The sequence below is a fragment of the Bos taurus genome, chromosome 11 (assembly GCF_002263795.3).
Source record: "Bos taurus isolate L1 Dominette 01449 registration number 42190680 breed Hereford chromosome 11, ARS-UCD2.0, whole genome shotgun sequence".
Classification (NCBI taxonomy): Eukaryota; Metazoa; Chordata; class Mammalia; order Artiodactyla; family Bovidae; genus Bos; species Bos taurus.
In genome coordinates this window covers 72,072,676-72,099,408 of record NC_037338.1, presented here as the reverse complement: position 1 = coordinate 72,099,408, position 26,733 = coordinate 72,072,676, and the positions used below count along the sequence as shown (strand labels likewise).

Genomic DNA, 26,733 nt, shown 5'->3' with positions numbered 1-26,733 from the left:
TAGTTTTAGACTTTTTCAGGTTTTTCAAATCTTGTTTTCAGTTTTCCAATCTTTTAATACATTGGTTTGGATCTGTTTCACACTGATAACACAGGGGTTAGTCTGAGACTTGTGTGCTTTGTTCAAATCTTATTACACTTTTCAAACCCTTTGCTAAGCTGGTTTGACTATGTTCCGTACATACATAGCTCAGGTTAAGCAGTGATTTGTGTGGATTTGTACACAGAATTATGAGATTACCTTCTTTGCCTGCCTTTACTCCGTGATTCACTCACATTCTCTGGTATGTAGAGACCCCTTTTCATGGATTCTAAGGCCAAAAAGTTTCTACTGGAATTTAAGCTGTCCATGCCAGTCTGCAGGTGGAGCCCATCATATTGCAAAGCCACTTGTGAGAGGGAAAAAACTAGAAAGCATACCTGTGTAACTCACTTCTACCAGTTTTAACTCTTCTGCACAATCCACCTGCTTTTGTTTACTTTTTGAGGTCCAGAGTTTTTAGTTGTAATCAGCAGGAGGAATGGGCTATAGTGGGCGTATGCCACCATGCAAAAGTGGGACATTTCTATATTAAAGCTGTAATATTGGACCTCATGTACAGAGAGCTGAGAATCATTTTTCCCTTTTTGTGGCATACTGACATTGTAAGTCCCTGTTATTTTTCTGTTTTTCCAATCCCCATGTCAGTCCCCATCCTCCCAGAGACAGCCGTACTAACAAGTTTGATATTTGTCCTTAAATAGTTGAGTCCTTGTAAAATAGCTAGTGCTGTTTGTGTATTTGATAATTTACTGAATTGACATTGTACTATAGATCTTGTTCTGTTTCTTTTTTTAAATTTTATTTTATTTTTAAACTTTACAATATTGTATTAGTTTTGCCAAATATCGAAATGAATCTGCCACAGGTATACCTGTGTTCCCCATCCTGAACTCTCCTCCCTCCTCCATCCCCATACCTTCCCTCTGGGTTGTCCCAGTGCACCAGCCCCAAGCATCCAGTATCGTGCATCGAACCTGGACTGGCGGCTCGTTTCATACACGATATTATACATGTTTCAATGCCATTCTCCCAAATCTCCCCACCCTCTCCCTCTCCCACAGAGTCCATAAGACTGATCTATACATCAGTGTCTTTTGCTGTCTCGTACACAGGGTTATTGTTACCATCTTTCTAAATTCCATACATATGCGTTAGTATACTGTATTGGTGTTTTTCTTTCTGGCTTACTTCACTCTGTGTAATAGGTTCCAGTTTCATCCATCTCATTAGAACTGATTCAAATGTATTCTTTTTAATGGCTGAGTAATACTCCATTGTGTATATGTACCACAGCTTTCTTATCCATTCATCTGCTGATGGGCATCTAGGTTGCTTCCATGTCCTGGCTATTATTCCACAATATGCTTTTTAGTTATGTTTGTAGATGTGTAGAGATGGTTTCTTGCTTCTAACAACTACATAGTATTCTGTAGTAAGCATGTATCACATTTTACTTTTTTTCCCCCTAAGAATGGTCACCGGTGTTACTTCTAACTCCCTGCTACCACAGACCTCTGTGTGTAATTCTTACCAACTCTACCTCTAAAGTATTGTCTTGAGTTTGTTGGTTTGCCATCTCTACTGCAAAACTTTAGTTCAAGTTCAAGCTTAAGCTTTTGTCATCTCTTACCCATACTGTTGCAACAAACTGCCAACTCTTCTCTTTTCATTCACTCATCCTCTGTGGGTCATTTTTTTCATACAGCATCCAGTGTGGCCTTTCTAAATCTATCTGCCATAAATCTAAGGCAGGTCTCACACAGTTGGTTGGAAAAGGGGTGTCTCAGAGATCCTGGACGACAGCTTGAGAACTGCTACTCTACCACACTTTGAGCCACCTAGAAGATACTGTGTTGCTACTAAGTAAAGTTTGTTAACTATATAAGTGACTGGTCTTAGATTTGGAAATTTGGATCTAGCTGTATACCAGATTTCTGGCCGGTGTAACTCAGATAAGATAGTTCCCTTCCTTTAGCTATGAAATCTAAGTATCATGTTGCTTAAGTAAGACAGGGTGCTCTGACATCAAGGTTTAGGGCTGAGGCTAAGGGAAAAGGAAGATGGATCAGACTAGAGCCTACAAACTGTTCTTTTCCTTCTTTATTCTCAGGGGTACTATTTGGTTACTGTCCCTCTGCCAGAGAAATAGAGAAGCCTGGATATACCTTCCAATAGACCAGGGGATCTTCTGAAGGGTCATCAAACACCCTGTTACTTTTACTACTTTCTTTTATTTGATGAATTTAGGAAAGAATACCTATTTTGGCTATAAAGTGATCATTATGGAGAGTGTTTATTCTTTCTGATTACAGTAAAGTATAATAACAATTTTATGTATTGTATCAGGCCAGCTGTTTTGTTAAAAAATTACAATCTAAATTGTTTTTGTTATCAGGCTTCTTAGTTTTTTTGCACAGGTAACCAACTTGATTATCTTCTTAGGATATAATACAATTAATAGGAACTTTATCCCAGACCACCCTTTGTGGTATTTCTCTTTGTGTCATGTTAGTAGCAGGACCCAATGCTCCATAAAGGATAATAGTTTCCAGTACACTATCCCTCACGATGACTCCTTAAGCGGCTCATCATCTGCTTCTTCATGTGAACCAGTGAGTGATTTTCCAGCATCTTTCCGAAAATCTACCTACTGGATGAAGATGAGAAGGATCAAGTCAGCTGCTGCTTCCCATGTAGAAGGTATCAGTATTGTTATCTTATTCTATCTTATTCCAAAGACGGAGAACTCTCTACTTACATTTTGAGGTCGTGGTTTAGTCGCTAAGTTGTATCTGACTCTTTGTGACCCTATGGATTGTAGACCAGGCTCCTCTGTCCATGGGATTTCCCAGGCAAGAATACTGGAGTGGGTTGCCGTTTCTTTCTCCAGTATTTTGAGGTAGCTATTGTAAATGACTTTTAAAGTATTAAGTACCACATATGTGTTTCTTATTAGTGATTGAATTTTCTTTTGGCTGTGCTATGCAGCTTGTGGGATCTTAGTTCCCCAACACAGGATTAAACCCGGGACCCAGCAGTGAAAGCACTGAGTCCTAACCACTGGACAGCCAGGGAACTCCCTTGAAATTTTTTAAGGTGTCAGGCTGTCACATATTATTAGTTTCATGAACTGTTCCTCTATTTTACTGAGTGAAAGTCTGCAGATCTTATTTCTCTAGGCTATACTGGTATCACCTTTCCTTTTCATATGAATTGAACTTTTTTTTCCATTGTTCTAGAGTGATCCTCTGTTGAAGGTTTAGGGGCAGGTGGTAAAAGGGCTATTCTAAATAGAATTTTCTTAGTGGTTATAGTCTGAAGGGTTCTTAGGAGCCCTTTATCTTGGACAGTTAGCCTCAAATCAGGATCAAACAAATCACACTGCCTAAAGGACCTTATTATTCACAGGGAACAATGAATTACTTGAAATGGAGAACAGTACAGAAGGAAAAGGGGAGGTTGAGTCAATTAATGGAAAGTTATATCAATTTCCCTAAAAAACTTCTTGAGGCCTCGCTCGCTGATGATCTTTTTCCTTTCATGATCTTGTGATAGATGATTTAGCGGCAGGCCCAGATGTTCACATATAAACCATACTAAGATTTTGTTTTGTTTTCTTGTGTTATTTCAGGGCCAGGTGGAGTGTCAACCAAAGGAAAAAGGAAACCCAGGCAGGAAGAAGATGAAGACTATCGAGAATTTCCTCAGAAGAAGCATAAGCTTTATGGTAAGGGAGTAACTTTGCTAATTCTTCTTCCCTGGGTGCCTAGGTTTTGTTCTTTGAAGGTGAAAGGAACCTTAGGTTTTGGCCCTTAAGCACTTCTGAGCCCTTTGAATTTTTTGGCAAGGAATGGCCTCCAACTTGCCTTATTTTTTACCCTTTTCTTCTCTCTTGACTTAAGGGAGTCAGTTGATTGAGGGAGTGGGGCAGAGCATGTTGAGGAGGGAAGAGATTTTGGTGGTAGCGCAGGATCAGCAGAGGTGATGTGTCAGGCTTCAAGTTTCTGTTTTGCATCAGGGAGGAAGCAGCGGCCTAAAGCTCAGCCTAATCCCAAAGCCCAGACTCGCCGTATTCGGAAGGAACCACCAGCTTATGCAGCAGGTATGCTTTCAGAAGCTTTGTGAGATCTAGTTCTCTCATTCTGTCTTTTTTGTTGTTGCTGTTGGTAAAGGAATGATGTACCAAAGCATTTCTTTAGGAGGCACTTACTAAGGACATAGATTTGAAGATAAGTCATGTTCGTTCAAATTTTGGCTCTTTGTTAATTCTTTGACCTGTGTCTTAATTTCTGCAAACTTCAGTTTCCTTGTCTCTAAATAGGAATAATAAAGCAGTCAGAATTGTGAAAATTAAATGGGATAAAAACATTCACCAATCTCTGGCACATACAAACACTTAGCACACTGATTGTTACATATCTCAGTTACATATCGCACTTTTACATGCTGCTATGAAAAATGTTACTCATTGTCACTTATAGGTCAGTAAAACTGGGGAAAAAATTATTGTCCATTTCTATAAGCCACTGGGCTTGGGAGTGCTTCTTGGATGGTTTTTGTCATGGGAATTGAGTAGGAGTTTCGGAAACTCTTCACTGTCTGAAAAAAATTATTTCTAGAAGTTATATACAGCAAGAGTCTTTCCCCCAAGAAGAGAAAAAGCCACTTTATGATACTTTTCCTCGAGTCTGAGATTGTGCTTTTTGTTTCTGGAGAATACTGCAAATTTTAAGTGTTCCTTTCTCTCCTTTGTAGGCAGCTTAGAGGAGCAGTGGTACTTAGAAATTGTGGATAAAGGCAGTGTCTCCTGTCCTACCTGCCAGGCAGTGGGGAGAAAGACCATAGAGGGCTTAAAGAAACACATGGAAAACTGCAAACAGGTTAGATAATTTGTGGCATTTCATAACTCTTAGGAATTTTTACCCAAACTGAAACCTCCGACACTGTGTTGGATATGCTGATTATTGTGGAGAAGAGGCAGCATTGTGTCATAAAGAGTCTGACAGACTTTGGTTTGAATCGTCATTCAGCCACTTACTTGTTGGGTCATTTAGCTTTTCATTTGTGGACCTCAATTTTCACATTTATAAAGTAGCTACCTGTGTAAGTCGTGAGGATAAAAAAGAAGTACTTGATGCTAAGTGCCTGTCCCATTTCTGGACAAATACTGGCATTCAGTAAATGGTAGTTCTTATTATTTTAAAAATGCATAGCTGTTACCTTTTTGCCCTTGAGGACATGACAGTGAATTTGGGGCATTTTGAGATTTATTATTATTATATAATTTGGGAAATGAAGATATAGATGAGACCATTTGCATAAGACTTTGTGACATTCTGTTTCTTTGTTGAACAGTTTGGCACTGAGCAGCATTTTTCCCTTGTAGGAAATGTTTACTTGTCATCATTGTGGGAAACAGCTTCGTTCACTAGCAGGGATGAAGTATCACGTCATGGCAAATCATAATAGCTTGGTAAGAGTGTCTTCTGTCCTTCATGAACATGTGATATTTGGATGTCTTTACTTGGATGAGTGTAGATACCTCAGTGGAGATGGCTGAAGCTCTGGGACTTTATAGGGTTGTAAGGAAGAAGAGATCCTTTTGATAGAAGAGTTACACACAATGAAATGTGGATATGGAAGTATTTGAGGTATTTGTGTGTTTAGGGTAGCCCAAAGGTTCATATCCTGGGAGATAGAGGCTTTTAACTCTTAGTTCCTTTACATTCACTTTACTGTTAAGGAGAAGATGAAGAAAGCCAGGAGTCAGATAACTTAGATTTCGTGATCATCAGCTTAGGTTCTAGTCCAGTCCTTGATTCTCCTCATGGAATTTTTTTCTGTGAAACATCTGCCTGTTTGTTTCTCTGGTTTTCTAGCCCATTTTAAAGGCTGGAGATGAAATAGATGAGCCAAGTGAGAGGGAACGTCTCCGAACAGTTCTCAAGAGACTGGGAAAGCTGAGATGCATGCGTGAGGTAAGAGCCCAAAGACAGCAACTCCTTCTGCCTGGAGCCTCAGGTCAGTGTCTTTCTGTTACTTGCTCCCATGTCTCCTCCTCCCTTACAGACCTAGTTTTGTGTCATCTTCCAGCATCAGACTGACTTCTGATTTTCAAGGTCTCCTGAACTCATTAACAGTTCTTTATTTTCTTTCTCATCTCCAGAAATGTGTGTGTCTCCCTTTTCCTTTTGTTTGAAGGAGTTTCTTTGTCATCCTTTCTTTTGTGTGATAAAGAGGATCGTAGTAACTTCATGTGAGAAACTTTGATATTGCTGGGTATTTGGTATTGGGATGGAGTTCGATAATAGATCAAGGAGGAAGCTCTGACACAGAGGAGGTATACAGTTCTAGTTTGTTGAATGCTTACTAAATTGGTTGAACTTCATGCTTGGTGGTAGAAAGGATTGCAGTCGGGCCAGGGAAAAAGGAAGGGTTGTGCCAGTGGGGAATGTTGGAGAGGGTCTAGTTGTGTGATATGGCTCTTTAGAAATTAGAGGTCATATCAAAATATGTAAGATTAAAATACAGGCCTTTCTCCTGTGTTCAGAGTTGCTCTAGTAGCTTCACCAGCATCATGGGATATCTGTACCATGTGAGAAAATGTGGCAAAGGGGCTGCTGAGCTGGAGAAAATGACCCTGAAATGTCACCACTGTGGAAAACCGTATAGATCGAAGGCTGGACTTGCGTATCACCTGAGGTCAGAGCATGGTCCTGTGAGTACTGATTACTTTCCAGACCCTGTTTAGGGGTTTATTCTGTGGTGACTGCTTTGCTGCTACATCTTTGTATATCCTTGGTTCCTCATTTGTAGTTCCTTTTATTCTGAATGTTTTTGTTCTCTTTTTCCTTGTTTCTTGTGCTCTTCTTTCTGCTGTTTGATCACTATTAGGTTAGAGAAATCAAAGTTTATTGTATAGTCTGGGTTGAAGTAAATTCAATACTATATTTTTAAGGCATAAGGCATTCTCCCTTAGCTAGAAATTTTATGGGACTCTATCCAGCTGGTTCTGTCCCTCTATTCCAGTTTTCTCATCCTGACTTTTTCTTTTCCTCATTACATTTCTAGGCTCCCCCACCTCTTGTTCCTTTTTAGCACTAAGTTTCAAGGTATAGTTTAGATATGGTAATTAATATTCACCCTTTTTAGTGTACAAGAGTTCTGAGAAAAACATATATAACTACTACCACAATCAAGATATAGAACAGTTTAATCATTCCCCCCAAATTCTTTTGTGTCCCTTTGTAGTCAGTTGTTCTTCCCACTCCCAGCTGGCTGACCACTGATATATTTCATGTCCTTATAGTTTTGCCTTTTTGGGAATGTTATATAGATGAAGTTGTACAGTATATACCTTTTTGAGTCTGACTTCTTCCTCTAAGCATAATACACTTGAAACTTGTCCATGTCTTACATGTATCATTAGTTTTTTCTATTTTGTTTCTGTCTAGGATTCCATTCTGTCTAGGATGTTTCACAAGTTGTTTATCCATTCACCAGTTGAAGAGCATTTTAGTTGTTTTTAGTTTTTGGCAATTAGGAATAAGCTGCTGTAAATATTTACATAAAGGTTTTTGTATGAAAATAAGTTTTAATTTCTCTTGGGTAAATAAAACCTTAGGAATGGGATTGCTAGGTCATATGATAAATGTATGTTTACCTTTATAAGAAACGGCCAAACTTTTCCAAAGCAGCTGAGCCATTTTCTCACCAGCAGCATATGAGAATTTTAGTTGCTTTACATGTTTATCAACTCTTGGCTATTGTCAGGTTCATTTTTGAAATCCATTCTAGTAGAATATAGTGGTATTTTACTGCTGTTTTTAAATTTGCACTTCCCTAATGACTAGTGATGTTGACTGTCTTTTCATGTGCTTATTGGCAATGTCAGTCTTTAGTGAAATTTCTTCTTTAGTGAAGAGTCTATTGAAATCCTTTGTTCATTTTATTGTTGGAGTATTTGTTGTTTTACTAATAAGTTTTAGGGCTTCCCTGGTGGCTCAGAAGGTAAAGAATCCACCTGCAATATGGGAGTTCTGGGTTTGATCCCTGCGTCGGGAAGATCCCCTAGAGGAGGGCATGGCAACCCACTCCAGTATTCTTGCCTGGCTTCCCTGATAGCTCAGTTGGTAAAGAATCCACCTGCAATGCAGGTGACCCCAGTTTGATTCCTGGGTCAGGAAGATCTGTTGGAGAAGGGATAGGCTACCCACTCCAGTATTCTTGGGCTTCCCTTGTGGCTCAGCTGGTAAAGCATCTGCCTGCAGTGTGTGAGACCTGGGTTCAATCCCTGGGTTGGGAAGATCCCTTGGAGAAGGGAACGGCTACCCACTCCAGTATTCTGGCCTGGAGAATTCCATGGACTGTATAGTCCATGGGGTCGCAAAGAGTCGGACACAGTTAAGCAACTTTCACTTTCATTAAGTTTTAAATATATTTTGAATTAAAAAAAATAGATTCTGGACACAAGTCTTTAAGCAGATACATGTTTTACAAATATTTTCTTCTGGGCTTAGTTTGTCTTTGCATTTTTTATAGTGTTTTTCAAAGGGCAGAATTCTTAATTTTCATCAAGTTCAGTTTGTCTTTTTTCTCCCTTCATGGATAATGCTTTTGTTGTTATAGCTAAGATATCTTTGCTCAGTAGGATGTATAATTTTCTTTTGCTGCAGTAAAACAGTCATCATAAAATTAATGGCTTAAACAATTTAAGTGTATTATCTCACAGTTTATTAGGCCAGAAGTCCAGGCTCAGCTGGTTCCCCTGCGTAAAACCTCATCAGACTGGACTCAAAGTGTTAGTAGGACTGTTCCTTTATGGAGGCTTGAGGGGTGGATCTGTTTGCAGGCTCATTAAGCATTAAGCTTAATCAAGAATTCAGTTCCATGCAGGTATAGGACCTTATTTCTTTGCTTGCTGGGGGATGTGCTCAGCTTCTGAAGGCCACCTGCAACCTTTGGCTCATGGGCCCATTCGTGTTTGAGTCAGCAACAGTATTGAGTCTCTCTCACCTTGGGAATCTTTCTTGTCTCTTTTTTTCTGTCACACCTGTCTTAAAGTCAGCTGACTATGGAGATGAATTAGATTTACCTTAAAATTAAAACTAGATTAATGTTTGATTGATTAACTGATGACAATAGCCTAACGAAGTGGACGCATAGAACCCTTCATGCCCAGGATCATAAGAATGTTCTCCCTAGGTTTCTCCTAGAATTTTATACTTTTTATGGTTTATATCTAGGGCTATGATGCATGTTTATTTCTTTTTATATGGGTATGTGGGTATGTCTTGATTTTTAACCACTTGGCACAACACAAGAGATTTTATCCTGCTAAGAAGCTTTTTTTACCAGTAAAATATGCAGTAAGATGATGGAGCTTGATACTCCATGTGGTTAGCAAGCTAGTAAAGAATTATTTTGATTTTTAGGGCAGGAAGGACAGCCTTTAATCACTGGCTCTAATGGAAACCATTTCTCAGGCCTGTGTTTTACCATGTCTTATTCTTGCAGATATCCTTCTTTCCAGAGTCAGGACAGCCAGAGTGCTTGAAAGACATGAGCTTGGAGTCAAAGAGTGGAGGCCGAGTTCAAAGGCGTTCTGCCAAGATAGCTGTATACCACCTGCAGGAACTGGCCTCTGCTGAACTGGCCAAGGAATGGCCTAAGAGAAAGGTGCTTCAGGATCTGGTACCTGATGATCGGAAGGTGAGGCAGAAACTTGTATTAATTTTGAACCGTTATGTCTGATATTGTGCTTACTACGTGCAGAAAGGTAAACACATTTGAATTACGTGACAAATAGTATTTTGCTCCTTTATCCACGGAGATGGAGTACATATGATCCGGCTTCAGTGTTTGAATTCATGTAGGTCTTAGAGTGACAGTCTTTTTCAGAAGTTCTTTAAGGAGCTCTCTTAATTTTAGACTACTTCCAGGGGAACTTGAATTCCCAGATTTTTGTTTGGTCTTTGCCCAGTGTGTTTTTACTTTGTTAGTTCATATGTAGTAGTTTAATATTTAGTTTAGGTAAGAAGTCCTCTTATTTGTTTCAGTTTGTTTTTATAGCAGTAGACCTCCTCTTGCCACCTACTTTCTTTTCCCAAATAAAAGCTTATGCAAAACACCATTTTATATGCTAAAAATAGAGTTGCACTGACTGGGGGTAGTGAGCCCAAAAATGAAAGAAAAAAAATCTTAAAAGCAGCAAAGCAACAGAATATGTACAAGAGAACTCCCATAGGACTATCAGTTGACTTTTCAGCAGAAACTTTACAGGCCAGAAGCGGGTAACATAATGTATTTAAAACCATGAAAAAACCTACAACCAAGTACCCTACCCAGCAAGGCTGTCATTCAGATTTGAAGGAGAGAGAAAAGATTTTACAAGACAAGTAAAAGCTACAGGAGTTCAGCACCACTAAATCAGTTTTGTAAAAAATGTTAAAGGGACTTAAGGATATATAAAATAAAAAGATGTAGAATATGTCTAAAACATTTGATGGGGATAGAATAAAAATGCAGGGTTGTTAGAATGCCTTCAAACTCAAGGGAACAGCAAGTACGTATTTATATGTGGCTTGCTATTGGGTTTCCTCTGGCGGCTCAGATGGTAAAGAATCTGCCTGAAGTGCAGGAGACCTGGGCTTGATCCCTGGGTTGGGAATAGCCCCTGGAGAATAGAATGGCTACACACTCCAGTATTCTTTCCTAGAGAATTCCATGAACAGAGTATCCTGGCTTGCTATAGTCCATGGGGTCCCAAGAGTCAGACACGACTGAGCAACTGACACTTTCAAGGTTGCTATATGTAAACCTCTTGATAACCACAAACCAAAAATCTGTAATAGATAAACATGAAAAAGAGAAAGGAATCCAAAACTGTCACTAAAGATAGTCATCAAATCACAAGGGAAGAGACCAAAAGAAGAAAAAGGAACAAAGAAGAATAGATAACCTGAGAACAGTTAACTAAACACAGTAAGTACATATCTGTCAATAATTACTTTAGATGTAAATGGACTAAATATTCCAATCAGAAGGCAAAGTGACTGAATGGATATGAAAATAAGATCTGTATATATGGTGTCTAAGAGAGACTCATTTCAGATCTGACTGACTGAAAGTGAGGTGATGAAAAAAGGTATTCCATGCAAATGGAAACAGAAAGTTGTTCAATACTTATATCAGACAAAATAGAACTTAAAGAGTATAGCAAGAAACAAAGTACATGACATAATGATAAAGGAATCAATCCAACAAGAAGACATAACAATTAAAAATATGTATTCGCTCAGGGTGCTCATGCTCAGTTGTGTCCGACTCTTTGCAACCCTTGGACTGTAGCCCACCATGCTCCTCTGTCCATGGGGTTTTTCAGGCAGGAATTCTAGAGTGGATTGCCATTTCCTCCTCCAGGGGATCTTCCTGACCCAGGGATTGAACCTGCGTCACCTGCATTGCAGGCAGATTCTTTATCCGCTGAGCCATTGGGGAAACCTGTTAAATACATGAAACATACAAATACTGTGAATTCTGTTGATTTTGGATGGAATATATATATTTAGTATATTAAGTCCATGTGGTATAATGTGTCATTTAAGGTGAATTTTCCTGGTTGATTTTCAGTCTGGATGATCTGTCTGTTGATGTAAATGGGGTGTTAAAATCCCATGCTGATACTGTGTTACGGTCAGTTTCTCCATTTTTGTTGTTAAATACATAAAGCAAATATTAACAACCAGTTCTGTACTCTGATTTATCAAAGGTTCTTTAGTTTACTTTCCTTACTTCACCTATTACCTCTACAGACTTGGTTCTGTCTCTCTATCTCAGAGAATCAGCTTCCTTTCAGATACTTTTGATTTTTCAAGTAGGAGGATTCTTTACTCACCAGAAATGCAACTATCTGTTACCAATGGTGAACTTTGTAAGAACTATCTCTGCAGATGTTACAACTTTTTTCTGTAAACTAGTTAACAGGACTTCTCTAGTGGTCCAGTGGTTAAAACTCTGTGCTTCCAATACAGGGGGTTTGAGTTTGATCCCTAGTTGGGAAAGTAAGATCCTGCATGACTCAAAGCATGGTCAAAAAAAAAGTCACTGGAAACTAGTTCTAGTTGTAAGAAGAGACCAACTGGTGTCAAAACATGTGAAAGAAAGTGCTGGGAATAATTCTAATTTTGTAGTATAAGGATATACTAGGTGTTCTGTTCTCTGAGTCTTCTCACATTCTTTCAGGTTGAACCTTAAGTTTTTGGTGTTAGAATTTTTTGAATATCAAAAATTAACATGATTTCAGTGAAGAAAAATGATAAATGCAGATAAGCAAAATAAAAATCACTCAAAATTCTAGCACCCAGAGAATACTGCGGTTAACATTTTGATTTCTATCTTTTGACCTATATACATATATTTCTATTCAGTTCAGTTCAGTTGCTCAGTCATGTCCGACTCTGCGACCACATGAATCACAGCACGCCAGGCCTCCCTGTCCATCACCAACTCCCGGAGTTCACCCAGACCCACGTCCATCGAGTCAGTGATGCCATCCAGCCATCTCATCCTCTGTCTCCCCTTCTCCTCCTGCCCCCAATCCCTCCCAGCATCAGAGTCTTTTCCAATGAGTCAACTCTTCGCATGAGGTGGCCAAAATACTGGAGTTTCAGCTTCAGCATCATTCCTTCCAAAGAAATCCCAGGGCTGATCTCCTTCAGAATGGACTGGTTGGATCTCCTTGCAGTCCAAGGGACTCTCAAGAGTCTTCTCCAACACCACAGTTCAAAAGCATCAATTCTTCGGTGCTCAGCTTTCTTCACAGTCCAACTCTCACATCCATACATGACCACAGGAAAAACCATAGCCTTGACTCGATGGACCTTTGTTGGCAAAATCACGTCTGTGCTTTTGAATATGCTATCTAGGTTGGTCATAACTTTCCTTCCAAGGAGTAAGCGTCTTTTAATTTCATGGCTGCAATCACCACCTGCAGTGATTTTGGAGCCAAAAAAAATAGAGTCTGATACGGTTTCCACTGTTTCCCCATCTATTTCCCATGAAGTGATGGGACTGGACGCCATGATCTTCGTTTTCTGAATGTTGAGCTTTAAGCCAACTTTTTCACTCTCCACTTTCACGTTCATCAAGAGGGTTTTTAGTTCCTCTTCACTTTCTTTCATAAGGGTGGTGTCATCTGCATATCTGAGGTTGTTGATATTTCTCCCGGCAATCTTGATTCCAGCTTGTGTTTCTTCCAGTCCAGCGTTTCTCATGATGCACTCTGCATATAAGTTAAATAAGCAGGGTGACAATATACAGCCTTGACGTACTCCTTTTCCTATTTGGAACCAGTCTGTTGTTCCATGTCCAGTTCTAACTGTTGCTTCCTGACCTGCATACAGGTTTCTCAAGAGGCAGGTCAGGTGGTCTGGTATTCCCATCTCTTTCAGAATTTTCCACAGTTTATTGTGATCCACACAGTCAAAGGCTTTGGCATAGTCAATAAAGCAGAAATAGATGTTTTTCTGGAACTCTCTTGCTTTTTCCATGATCCAGCGGATGTTGGCAATTTGATCTCTGGTTCCTCTGCCTTTTCTAAAACCAGCTTGAACATCTGGAAGTTCACGGTTCATGTATTGCTGAAGCCTGGCCTGAAGAATTTTGAGCATTACTTTACTAGCATGTGAGATGAGTGCAGTTGTGCAGTAGTTTGAGCATTCTTTGGCATTGCCTTTCTTTGGGATTGGAATGAAAACTGACCTTTTCCAGTCCTGTGGGCACTGCTGAGTTTTCCAAATTTGCTGGCATATTGAGTGCAACACTTTCACAGCATCATCTTTCAGGATTTGAAATAGCTCAACTGGAATTCCATCACCTCCACTAGCTTTGTTCCTAGTGATGCTTTCTAAGGCCCACTTGACTTCACATTCCAGGATGTCTGGCTCTAGGTCAGTGATCACATCATTGTGATTATCTGGGTCATGAAGATCTTTTTTGTATAGTTCTTCTGTGTATTCTTGCCATCTCTTCTTAATATCTTCTACTTCTGTTAGGTCCATACCATTTCTGTCCTTTATGGAGCCCATCTTTGCATGAAATGTCCCCTTGGTGTCTCTAATTTTCTTGAAGAGATCTCTAGTCTTTCCCATTCTGTTGTTTTCCTCTATTTCTTTGCATTGATCACTGAGGAAGGCTTTCTTATCTCTCCTTGCTATTCTTTGGAACTCTGCATTCAGATGCTTGTATCTTTCCTTTTCTCCTTTGCTTTTTGCTTCTCTTCTTTTCTATTAAGTATATATATATTTCTTGAGTGTAATGGGTACATATATAGAGAGAGGACATATCTGTATTGCTTTCTCTCTCTCTTGTAACAAATATTTTTACTGTGTAATGCTCTGTCACTAGCTTTTTAATTTTCAACTTTAGATGAAATGTTATATCTGAAAGTCTCCTGTCTTCTGTTAAAAGTCAAACTGTTTTAAGACAAAACAGTAGGCGATGTTTTGAAACATACATAATATGTTTCAGGAACTTAAAAGGATCTTAAGATCCTTAAGATCTTAAGTTGGATCTTAAGATCCTTCTTGATGAGCATGAGTTTGAGCAATCTCTGGGAGTTGGTGATGGACAGGGAAGCCTGGTGTGCCATGTTTTTTGTGTATGAAAATATACTTCTGAAAAAAAAAAATATACTTCCGTAACTCCAGAATTACATGACCTGAAGAGCTCACATAATTCTCTTACTTATGGGATATTTTGGTTGAAAGTTGTTCCTCCAATAAAATGTTTCCTGTCTTATAGTTAAAATATACTCGTCCTGGGCTACCGACCTTCAGCCAAGAAGTACTACACAAATGGAAGTCAGATATCAAGAAGTATCATCGCATTCAGTGTCCTAACCAGGTGGTTCTTTCTCTTTCATCTAGTCATTAAATGTTGATCAAATATCTGCTGTTGTTTCAGTTATTTATTCCTTTGTGACAAAGCACGTGAAAGAGTTAAAACATTGATTACTTTATTAACAGTTCTGTAAATCACCAGTTCTATCCACACTCAGAGGGCAGTTGTAGTAATACATGACATCAGCTGGAATCATTTATGGGTTGCTTTTAGCTGGAAGTTCTGAGTGTTGAATGGCTTCTAAGCAGCCACTTCAACTGGGATATTGGCTGCCCATATGGCCTCTCTATCTTGCATTGTAGTTGGGTTACCACCAGGATACATGGTGACTGAATTCTCAAGAAGAATATTCCAAGAACATAAAGGAAAAGCTCAGATGTCTTAGGCCTAGCTTCAGAATTTGTTCAGTATCATTTTCATAGCATGCTGTTTGTCAAAAGAATCACAGGACTTAACGCAGTTTCAAAGGGAGGGTTTATGACTCATTTCCTGATTGGAAAAGTGGCATAGAATTTCCCGCCATCATTAATCAACTGCAATTGTATATGCAGTGCTTTGGGGAGGAGTAGACATACGAGAGACATTTATACTAGAGAAAGTTAATTTTTGTAAAACCTGAGCATACGGTTTTTTGTGTTTCTAAGTATTGGAAAGGCACCAGAGAAGAGAATGTTTTAAGTTTTATTAAGCAGCTTGCTTATCTCTTTTTCTTTTACCTCTTGTTCTCTGGCTTGCATATGTTTCTGTGTGGTTGTGGTACAGTTTATTTGACCTCTTCCTCCCGAGGGTAGAGTGGGTTAATGTGAATGGCCAGATTGCTAAGAAAATGATGCTATTTGGTGTCATCTTCACATGCTTTCTTCTTCTCTTTTACAGGGTTGTGAGGCTGTCTACAGTAGTGTATCTGGTCTTAAAGCTCACCTGGGCTCTTGTACATTGGTTTGTAACATTCTGAACTATTTATCTGAACATGACCTCTAAAATAGTCTGACATGGAAGAGAATTCAGATTCGGTGAACAGCTAGTTATCCTATTGTCTGTTACTTCAAAGACTGGTTTACTTTTTTTGTGTGTGTCCCAAAAATTCTTGGTCTGTTACTAGGTGGGATACCAGGGCATGCCAAAGATGCAGAATACCCCAAAATAGCCATAAGTCATATCAATGAAAAAATTTGGAGAAAAATACATAGTTCTCAGTGCCTATCAGGGATTTAACTTTTTCCACCTGAGCCTGTGCTACACTGGGCCTGTCCTGCTTTGCTGGGCCTTCAGCTTCCTAGAATCAACTTAACATGTGTTTATCTAGATTGGTGAAGATCTCCAGAGCCATCTGAACTATACTGTCTTTCGGGGATGGGAGATGGGATCCCTGGATGTCAGGTTCACAGCCATTCACCTCACTGAATCTTTTCCATGTTGACCCAGGGGTCCTATAGCCCACCAGCCCTGGGATTGTTGCCACTTTCCGTTCCTGATCAGCAGTATCTGCTCACACAAAATGAGCACCATGGAAACCTGAAACTTCAGGAGGGGAGAGAAGTCTTAATTCAAGGCAACAAGGGAGTGATAGGCTCCCAAACCAGACCTGTGCAGGAATGCTTAGGGATTTGTCACCTTGATCCTAGTTTGAGTCATTCAGCTAGGTCTTATGGAGGGTGCTTTTCTGATTCTGGATTCCCAAGGCATTCTGTACAGCAGTGGATTGATTCTAGTGAGAAGAATTACATGTTGGTCCCTCATTGAACTTAAGGCGTTTGATCATTTAGGGGGAGAAACCTGGAAGGAAGTGGAAGACATAGGGAAAATAGAAGAATGTGACATCTTACATAATAAAATCGGGAAACTTTAGATTGTGTTGGGGGCTTAGTGGGGCCAGTGTTTGGTATAGAATTGCATTAGAATAGATGTATTATGGCGATAATATACCCAAACAAGTTTTCCTAAATATATTGCTGTTCTTCACTTTGCTGAAGTCATATTTCCTCTTTTCATCTCTAATAGTCCCTACCCATTGCCCAGGTAGCACATGTGGCTTGTTGGAAGGGTAGTGTGAACTATCTAACGTGTAATGGTGTACTTTAACTTTTACCTAGCATGCTGTCTTCTCCGTACTTTGAGGAAGGGAGGGTCTCTGCTGGCACTAACTTGCTTATCTCCTGAATTAGCAGTTTACTTGTGCTGTAACCATTATTTGTAGGTGTGACTTAGGTTAGGCTTAAAGTGCTCGGTGGTGATTTGAGTTCAAACAATAAATTGTATTTTTTCAATATTGTAAATATATGTATGTGTATATATATGTGTGTGTGTACACACACACACACACACACACAGATACATACATTACTGTTTGGGATTTTCGTAAATTTGTTCCTAAATTGACCAGTCATGCTTTTTTTCTTTCTTAAAAATAGGGAACGTTTGTGGCTGGAAAATACAAGTGTCTTCTCTGTCAGAAAGAATTTGTGTCAGAGAGTGGTGTCAAGTATCACATCAACTCTGTCCACGCTGAGGTGAGGGTCCTTTTTTCCCATAACTTCATAATCTTGTGGACCCCATGACTGTGCCACAGGGCACGTGGATTTTGTGACTCTTACTATGGGCTGGGACTGTCAGGAAAAACTAAAGGGTCCACTGGACTCATTAGAATTAAAAGACGTCCTTAAATCAGATGTAGACTAGTATTTTTCTATGAAAGCATTTGGGCTTCCTTGGTATCTCAGCTGGTAAAGAATCTGCCTGCAATGCAGGAGACCCTGGTTCGATTCATGGGTCAGGAAGATCTCCTGAATAAGGGAATGGCAACCCACTCCAGTATTTTGGGGCTTCCCTGGTGGCTCAGATAGTAAAGTATCTGCCCGCAATGTGGGAGACCTGGGTTTGATCTCTGGATTGCAAAGATCCCTTGGAGAAGGGAATGCCTACTGACTCTAGTATTCTCGAGAATTTCATGGACAGAAATTGTCCATGGCATGCTACAGTCCATGGGGTCACAAAGAGTCGGACATGACTGAGTGACTTTCACTCACTCACTCATGAAAGCATTTGAAATAACTGTGGCTATGAGCAGCCCTGATTCTTCTAATTAACTTGTGTGCACGGGCTCAGTCGTGTCTGACTCTGTTGTGAGCTCATGGAGTGAGGCCCACCAGGCTCCTCTGTCCATGGGATTTCCCAGGCAAGAATACTGGAGTGGGTTGCCATTTCCTTCTCCAGGGGATCTACCCGACACAGGGATTGAACCATGTCTCCTGTGTCTCCTGCTTTACCACTGAGCCACCTGAGAAGCCCTCTGATTACCTGAAGTCTAGTTAAACTAGGCATTTGACAACCAGGCTGCATTTACACCTTTGGAATTCTTGTTTCACAGCAATGTCTATACTCCTGTTTTCTGGTATTCCAACATCTTTGAGCAACCTGTTTTGAATATTGTTGAAATACCGCATAGAAACAATGTAAAAGATGTTATTGAGAGAACTGAGGTAATTTGAATACCAACTATACTACAAAGTGATAGTAATGAGTCATTGTTAATATTCCAGAATGTGATAACTGTATTGTAGTTATGCAGGGAATGCCCTTGTTCTTAGGCAGATACATGATGTTTTTAGGAATAAAGTATCATGTCGGTAACTAAACTGAAGATGGTTCAAAGGAAGGAAGAGAGAGTTGGAGGGAGGGAAGGAAGGGAAGAGAGATTAACATTGGTCAGTCTAGGTATTCACTGAACTATTGTAACTTTTGTGGAAAGTCTGTAAATTTTCAAAATTAAAAAGTTAAAAGTTGAAAATGCTTTAAGTTCAGAATGTCAAGAGTTTTCTCTTGGGGAAAGTCTTTAGGAGTTCAGATGAACAGAGAATTTGTTTACTATAGAATAAACCCCTTATTGCAAAAGCTCAAGGAGTAGAGTGTGCATTCTCTTGGCATATTTTACTGAAGAAACTATTGTTGCTTGCTGGGGAAAAATAGCAAGCCCCTGCAGCAGTTCTCTGCCCTCAGATGTAATAGTTCTTAGCCATGTGGGCTTCAGTTCAGTTCAGTTGCTCAGTCGTGTCTGACTCTTTGCGACCCGATGGACCGCAGCACTCGAGGCCTCCCTGTCCATCACCAACTCCCAGAGTTTACCAAACCCATGTCCATTGAGTCGGTGATGCCATCCAAGCATCTTATCCTCTTGTCGTTCCCTTCTCCTCCTGCCCTCAATCTTTCCCAGCATCAGGGTCTTTTCCAATGAGTCAGCTCTTCGCATCAGGTGGCCAAAGTATTGGAGTTTCAGCTTCAACATCAGTCCTTCCAATGAACACCCAGGATTGGTATCCTTTAGGATGGACTGGTTGGATCTCCTCACAGTCCAAGGGACTCTCAAGAGTCTTCTCCAACACCACAGTTCAAAAGCATCAATTCTTCTGCCCTCAGCTTTCTTTATAGTCCAACTCTCACATCCATATATGACCACTGGAAAAACCATAGCCTTGACTAGACGGACATTTGTTGGCAAAGTAATGTCTCTGCTTTTCAATATGCTGTCTAGGTTGGTCATAACTTTCCTTCCAAGGAGTAAGCGTCTTTTAATTTCATGGCTGCAATCACGATCTGCGGTGATTTTGGAGCCCCAAAAAATAAAGTCTGACACTGTTTCCCCATCTATTTGCCATGAAGTGATGGGACTGGATGACATGATCTTAGTTTTCTGAATATTGGAAGCCAACTTTTTCACTCTCTTCTTTCACTTTCATCAAGAGGCTCTTGAGTTGTTCTTCCCTTTCTGCCATAAGAGTATTGTCATCTGCATATCTGAGGTTATTGATATTTCTCCCAGCAATCTTGATTCCAGCTTGTGCTTCCTCCAGCCCCGCGTTTCTCATGATGTGCTCTGCATATAAGTTAAATAAGCAGGGTGACAATATACAGCCTTGATGTACTCCTTTTCCTATTTGGAACCAGTCTATTATTCCATGTCCAGTTCTAACTGTTGCTTCCTGACCTGCATACAGGTTTCTCAAGAGGCAGGTCATGTGGTCTGGTATTCCCATCTCTTTCAGAATTTTCCACAGTTAGTTGTGATCCACACAGTCAAAGGCTTTGGCATAGTCAGTAAAGCAGAAATAGATGTTTTTCTGGACTTTCAGTTCGTTTTTCTGGGCTTCAGGTAGTGTCATCTATTGTGGTTCCTGTTGCTTTACCAGTTGAAGCTTTGGGAATCCCTTTCCACATCTGAGATTTCTTCAAGAAGGCCAGTCCTTATTTTCTTTTTTAATAATACTGTAACTTTTTATGCTGCAGAAAGTGTTTGAGAGATAATTATCTCCTAACAAGATATGGTTTTGTGTAGTTCACTTGTTTCTCCAGTTTCTTCCTCAAAAGTTGGAACCAGCGAATTTCACTTAGTCTGGGACTTGCTCCCAAGCATTTGTTCAGTGATTTATGATGGTATTTATGAACTCTGTACTGTGGTAAACATGTTCACCTTGTTCATACCGTTTTTGCCTCACTTTCTTAGGCTACATTTTTTTAAACAGACATTCAGAAACATGTAAGTGCACAGAGTAGTGTAATGAACAGCTTTCACAGTCCTCTGTGTGGCCCATCTTGTGTCATTGGTAATTGCATCCACTTTTCTTGTCCTTTTATGCTTATTTTAAAGCAAATTCCACATCACATGTTAGCTGTCAATACTTCTTTCAACCTGTGTCTAGAAATATGAGGACTTTTAAAAATACATAACTGCAACCATCATCACACGTTAAAACTTAACAAAATTTCCTTATATCATCATATATGTACTCATTATTTATACTTCCCTAACTGTCTCATCATTTTATTTCAGATTTGATTTATTCCAATCAAGATCTAAAACTGGACTTCCCTGGTGGTCCAGTGGTTAAGACTCTGTGCTTCCACTGCAGGAGGAAAAAAAAGGAAGTAAATGAATGAATGAATTAAAATAAAATAGACAAATGCAGTATATGGACCTTTGTTTTAGATTTTTTTTTTTTTTGGCCTCATCACATGGCATGGGGAATCTTAGTTCTCCGAACAGGGAACCAGTGCCCCTTGCATTGTGAGTGCCGAGTCTTAACCACTGTACTGCTAGGGAAGTCCTTGTGTTTGTCTGTCTTAATCTAGAGTAGTGCTATCTAATAGAAATATAATGTGAGCCACATGTGTAATCCAGATTTTTCTACTAACTGCATTTTTAAAAAGTATAAAGATAACTGGTGAAATTGACTTTAATACTGTATTTTATTTAAACACAATATATCTAAAATACTATCTTTTTAACATGGTAGTCAATACAGAATTATTAATGAGCTACTTTACATTTTTTTTCACAGAAAGTCTTTGAAATTTACTGTGTGTTTTACATAGCATATCTTGATTTGGATTCAGCATATTTCAAGAGCTTACTAATGACACATGGCTAGTGACAATCTCATCAGGCAACGTAGGTGTTTCTTTTCCCCTATTATTGAAGAAACCAGGCCCTTGGTCACCTATATTTACTCACCTTCTGGACTTGGCTGTTTGCATTCCTATAGCAGTGATTCTCTATTCTGTTATTTCCTATGAATTGGTAGTTAGAGCTAGAAGACTAAGCAGATTTCTTGATTTACGTTGACATTTTGTTGATTTTATTTCTGTGTTTTGTTTTGGATTTTTTCTTTTGCAGGAATACTTCTTCATTGGGTTCCAGTTCTCCAGCCCTTAATTTTTTAAACTGAGACTCAGAGAGGTTAAGTAGTTTTCTGATGGTCACATGGTTAGAAACAGAGCTGAGATTTATACTTAGGTGGTCTGGCTGCAAAATTAAAAATTGAAATAAAGATCTCCTATGGCCAAATGTTTTATGTTTCATGAGGAGATCTTCAAAAGGAGAGGAATGGGTGGGATGATGCTAAGTAATCAGGCTTTGTAGATCCCTTACAGTAGTACCTGAAGTCATGTCTTAAACAAGAAATGCTTGTAATGACTGCTTTGTACTGAATTTCTCCAGTTTATAAGACACAGTTCTAAGCTCTAGTTTCATATCTGTTTCCTCCTTATTGTGTTCTTCCCTAATCCTACCTTAAAAAAAAAAGTCTTCCATACCGCTTCCTCAGGCACTGTATTTTGACTGGATGGTGTTTCTGTTTTGCCTTTGTAGGATTGGTTTGTTGTCAATCCGACAACAACCAAGAGCTTTGAGAAGCTGATGAAGATAAAACAGCGACAGCAAGAAGAAGAGAAGCGGAGGCAGCAGCACAGGAGCCGACGGTCTCTAAGGCGGCGGCAGCAGCCTGGCATTGAGCTTCCTGAGACAGAGCCAAGTCTTAGAGTAGGGAAGGATCAGAGGAGGAATCATGAGGAACTGCTAGTGGCGACATCCCGTAAAGAACCAGAGCAGGAGCCAGTGCCAACACAGTTTCAGAAAGTCAGGTCCCCAAAGACGAATCATAAACGAGGAAAGAAATAGGCAGTCAGTGTGAAAGCACTCCTGGGAGAGTGGATGGGAGGCTGTGGTTACAGGGACCTGTGTGGAGAGGCCTGAGTCACGGGGGCTGAGTGAAGAGAAATTTACTCTTTCAGCTGTTTGTGTAACGCTGTGACACACTCAGCTCCTTCCTCCTGTGTAAATTTCACTGTTTTCCCTACTGATTCTTGTGAACCCTCCACCACCCCCACCCCCATCCCCTTTTTGGTAGATTTTCCTGCTATTCTCATTGGAGTCCCCCTGTTTTTCTCTCATCTTGCCCAAAGAGCTCCCCCTTAAGGTCCACTGTAGGCCCTCTTGCCCTGTACAAGACTAAGAAACCTGTTTGATTATCCTTCCCATACTGGGGTATAGAATGTTCTTGGAAACGCCATTGATTTCGTAGTTACTCCATCATCTATCTTATAAAATGATTCCAAACTAACTTTTTAAAACCATATGATTGATGATTTTGTATTTGTGATATAACAAGCCTAGAACCTAGAACTGTTGTCACTCCTTTAATAAGGGTCCCCTGTCTGCTTGGGTGACAGAATTTCTGGAGGCTGTTTGTTGTCTCATTATGGTTTTAGGATTGAAAGTGAGAAGATACTTAGAATAATAAAGCTAGACCCTCTGGACGCAGGTTTTCCTGGGAAATACTTCATCCCAGGTGGCAGTAAGTAACTAGATGCACAGGTATGATACGCAGCCTTAGGAGGAATATGTCTCACATAAAATGACTGGAAAGAAGAAAGCAGCAGAAATAAATACCACCTCAAATGAACTTCCCTGCAGTTTATTTTGTTCCTGCAGTTTTGAGGATTGAGAAGTAATACCCTTTTACCTCTGATATTTGACACAGAACCCTAATATTGCTGGTACTGCCATGAAGATTGGTAGCCAGGGTGCACATTCCTTCTTCCCTGGACTTGACCTGATGGTTAGTCTGCACTCTGTTAAGTCCTTGTATCTCCCATTTAGCCAAAGTCTGTCTCTGAATTTTCTGAGAATGTTGTTCTCTACCCTTTTTTAGATCTTGTGTTCTGCCCTCTTTATAACCTGAGACTTTGACACCAGGTGTAGATACTTATCTGGAGTTGGAAAGAAAAGTTCTTTTTCTGATACTCATGCCTAGCTGATAGTATCTGTTAGGCTGTTCTCCTTGAGGCTGGCTTTCCCTGGAGCATTAATTAGAGCAGCTCTGTTATTGTATTTCTGAATTCTCTTCCCCCTTTCCATAAATATTGGTCTTCTGTATTCTTGCCAGTTTTTGTGGCTTATGCCGCATAAAAAGCCAGAGACCCTTAACCCTGATGTGGACCAGTACTGCCTTTTCAAAATCTAAAAGGCTGTTACCACTATTAACTGTTCTCTGTGCTCCTCCATATAGCCTTAAAATGTGGGCTTTTGTGAAGACCACTTTGAAACATAGGAGCATTGAAACTTGGTTGGGATACTACCAGAACAGGTAGTTTTGAAACGAAGGACATGGTCTGTCCACTCGACATTGTCATTGGCAGTTGCTCTCTTAAAGCCCTTTCCGTTCATGAGGATTGTCAGGGAGGAAAATGGAGAAGCTCTGTTAATTTCTGGTGAGTAAGATTTGGGGAATGTTTGGCAATGGCAAGAAAAATAAATGACTGTGTTAGAATGATGTTTTCCATTGTTCATTGACTCCAATGTGCTACCTGTCTCCTTGCTGACACTGTGTGTGAAGGGAGGGAAAGGATGACTAGAGATGGGAATGAGTTTTGAAGAAGTAACATACAGTTTCTCAGTTGCTTAGGTCCAAAATTATGCTGGTTCAAATGAATCTGCTCATACCTTGCTTTATTGCTCTTCCCTTTACAGATACTGATTTTGATTGAAGTATGTACAGTTGTTGCTTTAGACATAATGGCATTGCACACTATAAAGCAACTACAATGTAGTGTAGTCTACATTGCATACCTTTTATATGCACTGTTCAGTTCAGTTCAGTTGCTCAGTTGTCTCCGACTCTTTGTGACCCTATGAACCACAACATGGCTGGCCTCCCTGTCCATCACCAACTGCTGGAGTCCATCTAAACCCATGTCCGTTGAGTTGGTGATGCCATCCAACCATCTCATCCTCTGTCGTCCCCTTCTCCTCCTGCCCTCAATCTTTTCCAGCATCAGGGTCTTTTCCAGTGAGTCAGCTCTTCGCATCAGGTGGCCAAAGTATTGGAATTTCAGCTTCAACATCAATGAACCAGTCCTTCAATGAACACCCAGGACTGGTCTCCTTTAGAATGGACTGGTCGGATCTCCTCACAGTCCAAGGAACTCTCAAGAGTCTTCTCCAACACCACAGTTCAAAAGCATCAATTCCTCTGTGCTCAGGTTTCTTTATAGTCCAACTCTCACATCCATATATGACTACTGGAAAAACCATAGCCTTGACTAGACAGCCCTTTGTTGGCAAAGTAATGTCTCTGCTTTTTAATATGCTGTCTAGGTTGGTCATAACTTTCCTTCCAAGGAATAAGTGTCTTTTAATTTCATGGCTGCAGTCACCATCTGCAGTGATTTTGGAGCCCAGAAAAATAAACTCAGCCACTGTTTTCCCATCTATTTGCCATGAAGTGATGGGACCAGATGACATGATCTTCGTTTTCTGAATGTTGAGCTTTAGGCCAACTTTTTCATTCTCCCCTTTCACTTTCATCAAGAAGCTCTTTAGTTCTTCTTCACTTACTGCCATAAGGGTGGTGTCATCTGCATATCTGAGGTTATTGATATTTCTCCCGGCAATCTTGATTCCAGCTTGTGCTTCCTCCAGCCCAGCGTTTCTCATGATGTGCTCTGCATATAAGTTAAATAAGCAGGGTGACAATATACAGCCTTGACGTACTCCTTTTCCTATTTGGAACCAGTCTGTTCCTTGTCCAGTTCTAACTGTTGCTTCCTGACCTGCATACAGATTTCTCAGGAGGCAGGTCAGGGGGTCTGGTATTCCCATCTCTTTCAGAATTTTCCACAGTTAATTGTGATCCACACAGTCAAAGGCTTTGGCATAGTCAATAAAGCAGAAATAGATGTTTTTCTGGAACTCTCTTACTTTTTCGATATGCACTGGGAAACTGGAAAATTCATATGACTCATTTGTTGTGAATTTCACCATATTGCAGTAGTGTGCACCCAAGCCCCCCAAAATAGATGTGTGCCTGTAATTGGTTTGAGATTAAACTTGTCCAGTCTCATCCAGGGCCCTCACAGGGGATCCTTTTATTTTTGCTGTCTGAGCCAGGGATCAGCAGGACACACTAGAGAGTGTTCTAATCATATTACCGAGTGTTTTAAGTTTTTAAACCAAATTCATCAGAATAATATGTCCTGAAGTTGGACTGTATCAAGTCCAGCTAGATTTTGGAGCAGTGTGAACTCCCTGGACTTGGGAACGGACATTGGTACAATCAATTTATAAACAAATTGGCAAGGTCTCTTAAAATTGAAGATCTGCCCTGGGACTCAGCACACCCTAGGGCTATATAGATTCCTCCTGCTCAGGGGTTCCAGTAGACATCTATAAGAATGATATTCCAGTCTAAAATAATGATACTACAATCTTATTCCCAATTCATATTGGAAGCATCCTTGTACCAGACTACTGGCTGTCCAGCAAAATTGGACAGGGTTGCACAGTTACAGGGTTACAGGACAAATGACTACACTTCCCAGGGCTCCACCCAATCCCCCTATAGTGATAGGCTAACTAGCTAACTTCTCTAGTGGAGTGTGAGTAGAAATGTATCAATTCTGTGCCAGAACTTTTAAGAGGGTGAGTGTACCTCCATGCTCACTTTCCCCTTCTGGTAGATGCATATGATAAGGCATCTCTAGGGCGTGGTAGAGCACAACATGGAAATATTTGATTCTCTGAATCACCTCAAGAAAGACTATTGGCCCTTCAGGATGACCTCAGACTATTATATGGGGGAAAAATAAATGTTCTTTGAGACATGATACAGTCTTTGTTTTTTTTTTTTTTTCATGATACAGTCTTGGGTCTGTTCGTGAGCCTAGTCTCCTGTATAACCTATTTGTCCCCTCCCACTAAGAGTCAGCTCTCCCCTATGTCTAATGTTCACTCCCATATTTGCCTTTCCATTCAGAACAGTCATCACCTCTTGCCTTTTCAAGAGCTTCCTAACTGGATTCCTTTTCACTGGCTTGGTATACTCCACATACAACTGTGCTGAGTTTTTTATACTATAAATCAGACTTCATTCACTTGCTCAAAGCCTAATGATTTCCCAGTGCACTTAGAATAAAATTCATCCCACTTTGTCCTACAAGGCCTCCTTGCTGTCACCATTA

General features: G+C 40.1%; 1 protein-coding gene across 4 annotated transcripts in view; it reads left to right on the top strand.

The window, feature by feature from the left end:
- ZNF512 (zinc finger protein 512) overlaps window positions 1-24,047 on the top strand; it is a 30,962-nt gene extending 6,915 nt beyond the window's left edge. Inside the window, exons 3-14 of one of the 4 annotated variants that reach the window (XM_059891330.1) lie at window positions 2,656-2,742; window positions 3,674-3,769; window positions 4,061-4,144; window positions 4,798-4,922; window positions 5,429-5,515; window positions 5,922-6,020; window positions 6,593-6,760; window positions 9,559-9,753; window positions 14,845-14,946; window positions 15,820-15,882; window positions 17,355-17,453; window positions 22,085-24,047. In XM_059891330.1, coding sequence (XP_059747313.1) covers window positions 2,656-2,742; window positions 3,674-3,769; window positions 4,061-4,144; window positions 4,798-4,922; window positions 5,429-5,515; window positions 5,922-6,020; window positions 6,593-6,760; window positions 9,559-9,753; window positions 14,845-14,946; window positions 15,820-15,882; window positions 17,355-17,453; window positions 22,085-22,393 — 1,514 coding nt within the window. In that variant the 3' untranslated portion in view covers window positions 22,394-24,047. Of the gene's footprint in view, window positions 1-2,554; window positions 2,743-3,673; window positions 3,770-4,060; window positions 4,145-4,797; window positions 4,923-5,428; window positions 5,516-5,921; window positions 6,021-6,592; window positions 6,761-9,558; window positions 9,754-14,844; window positions 14,947-15,819; window positions 15,883-17,354; window positions 17,454-22,084 lie in introns of all 4 variants that reach the window. The other 3 variants (XM_024998826.2, NM_001083472.1, XM_024998827.2) reach the window with 3 other exon arrangements.
- Window positions 24,048-26,733: the final 2,686 nt, after the last annotated feature.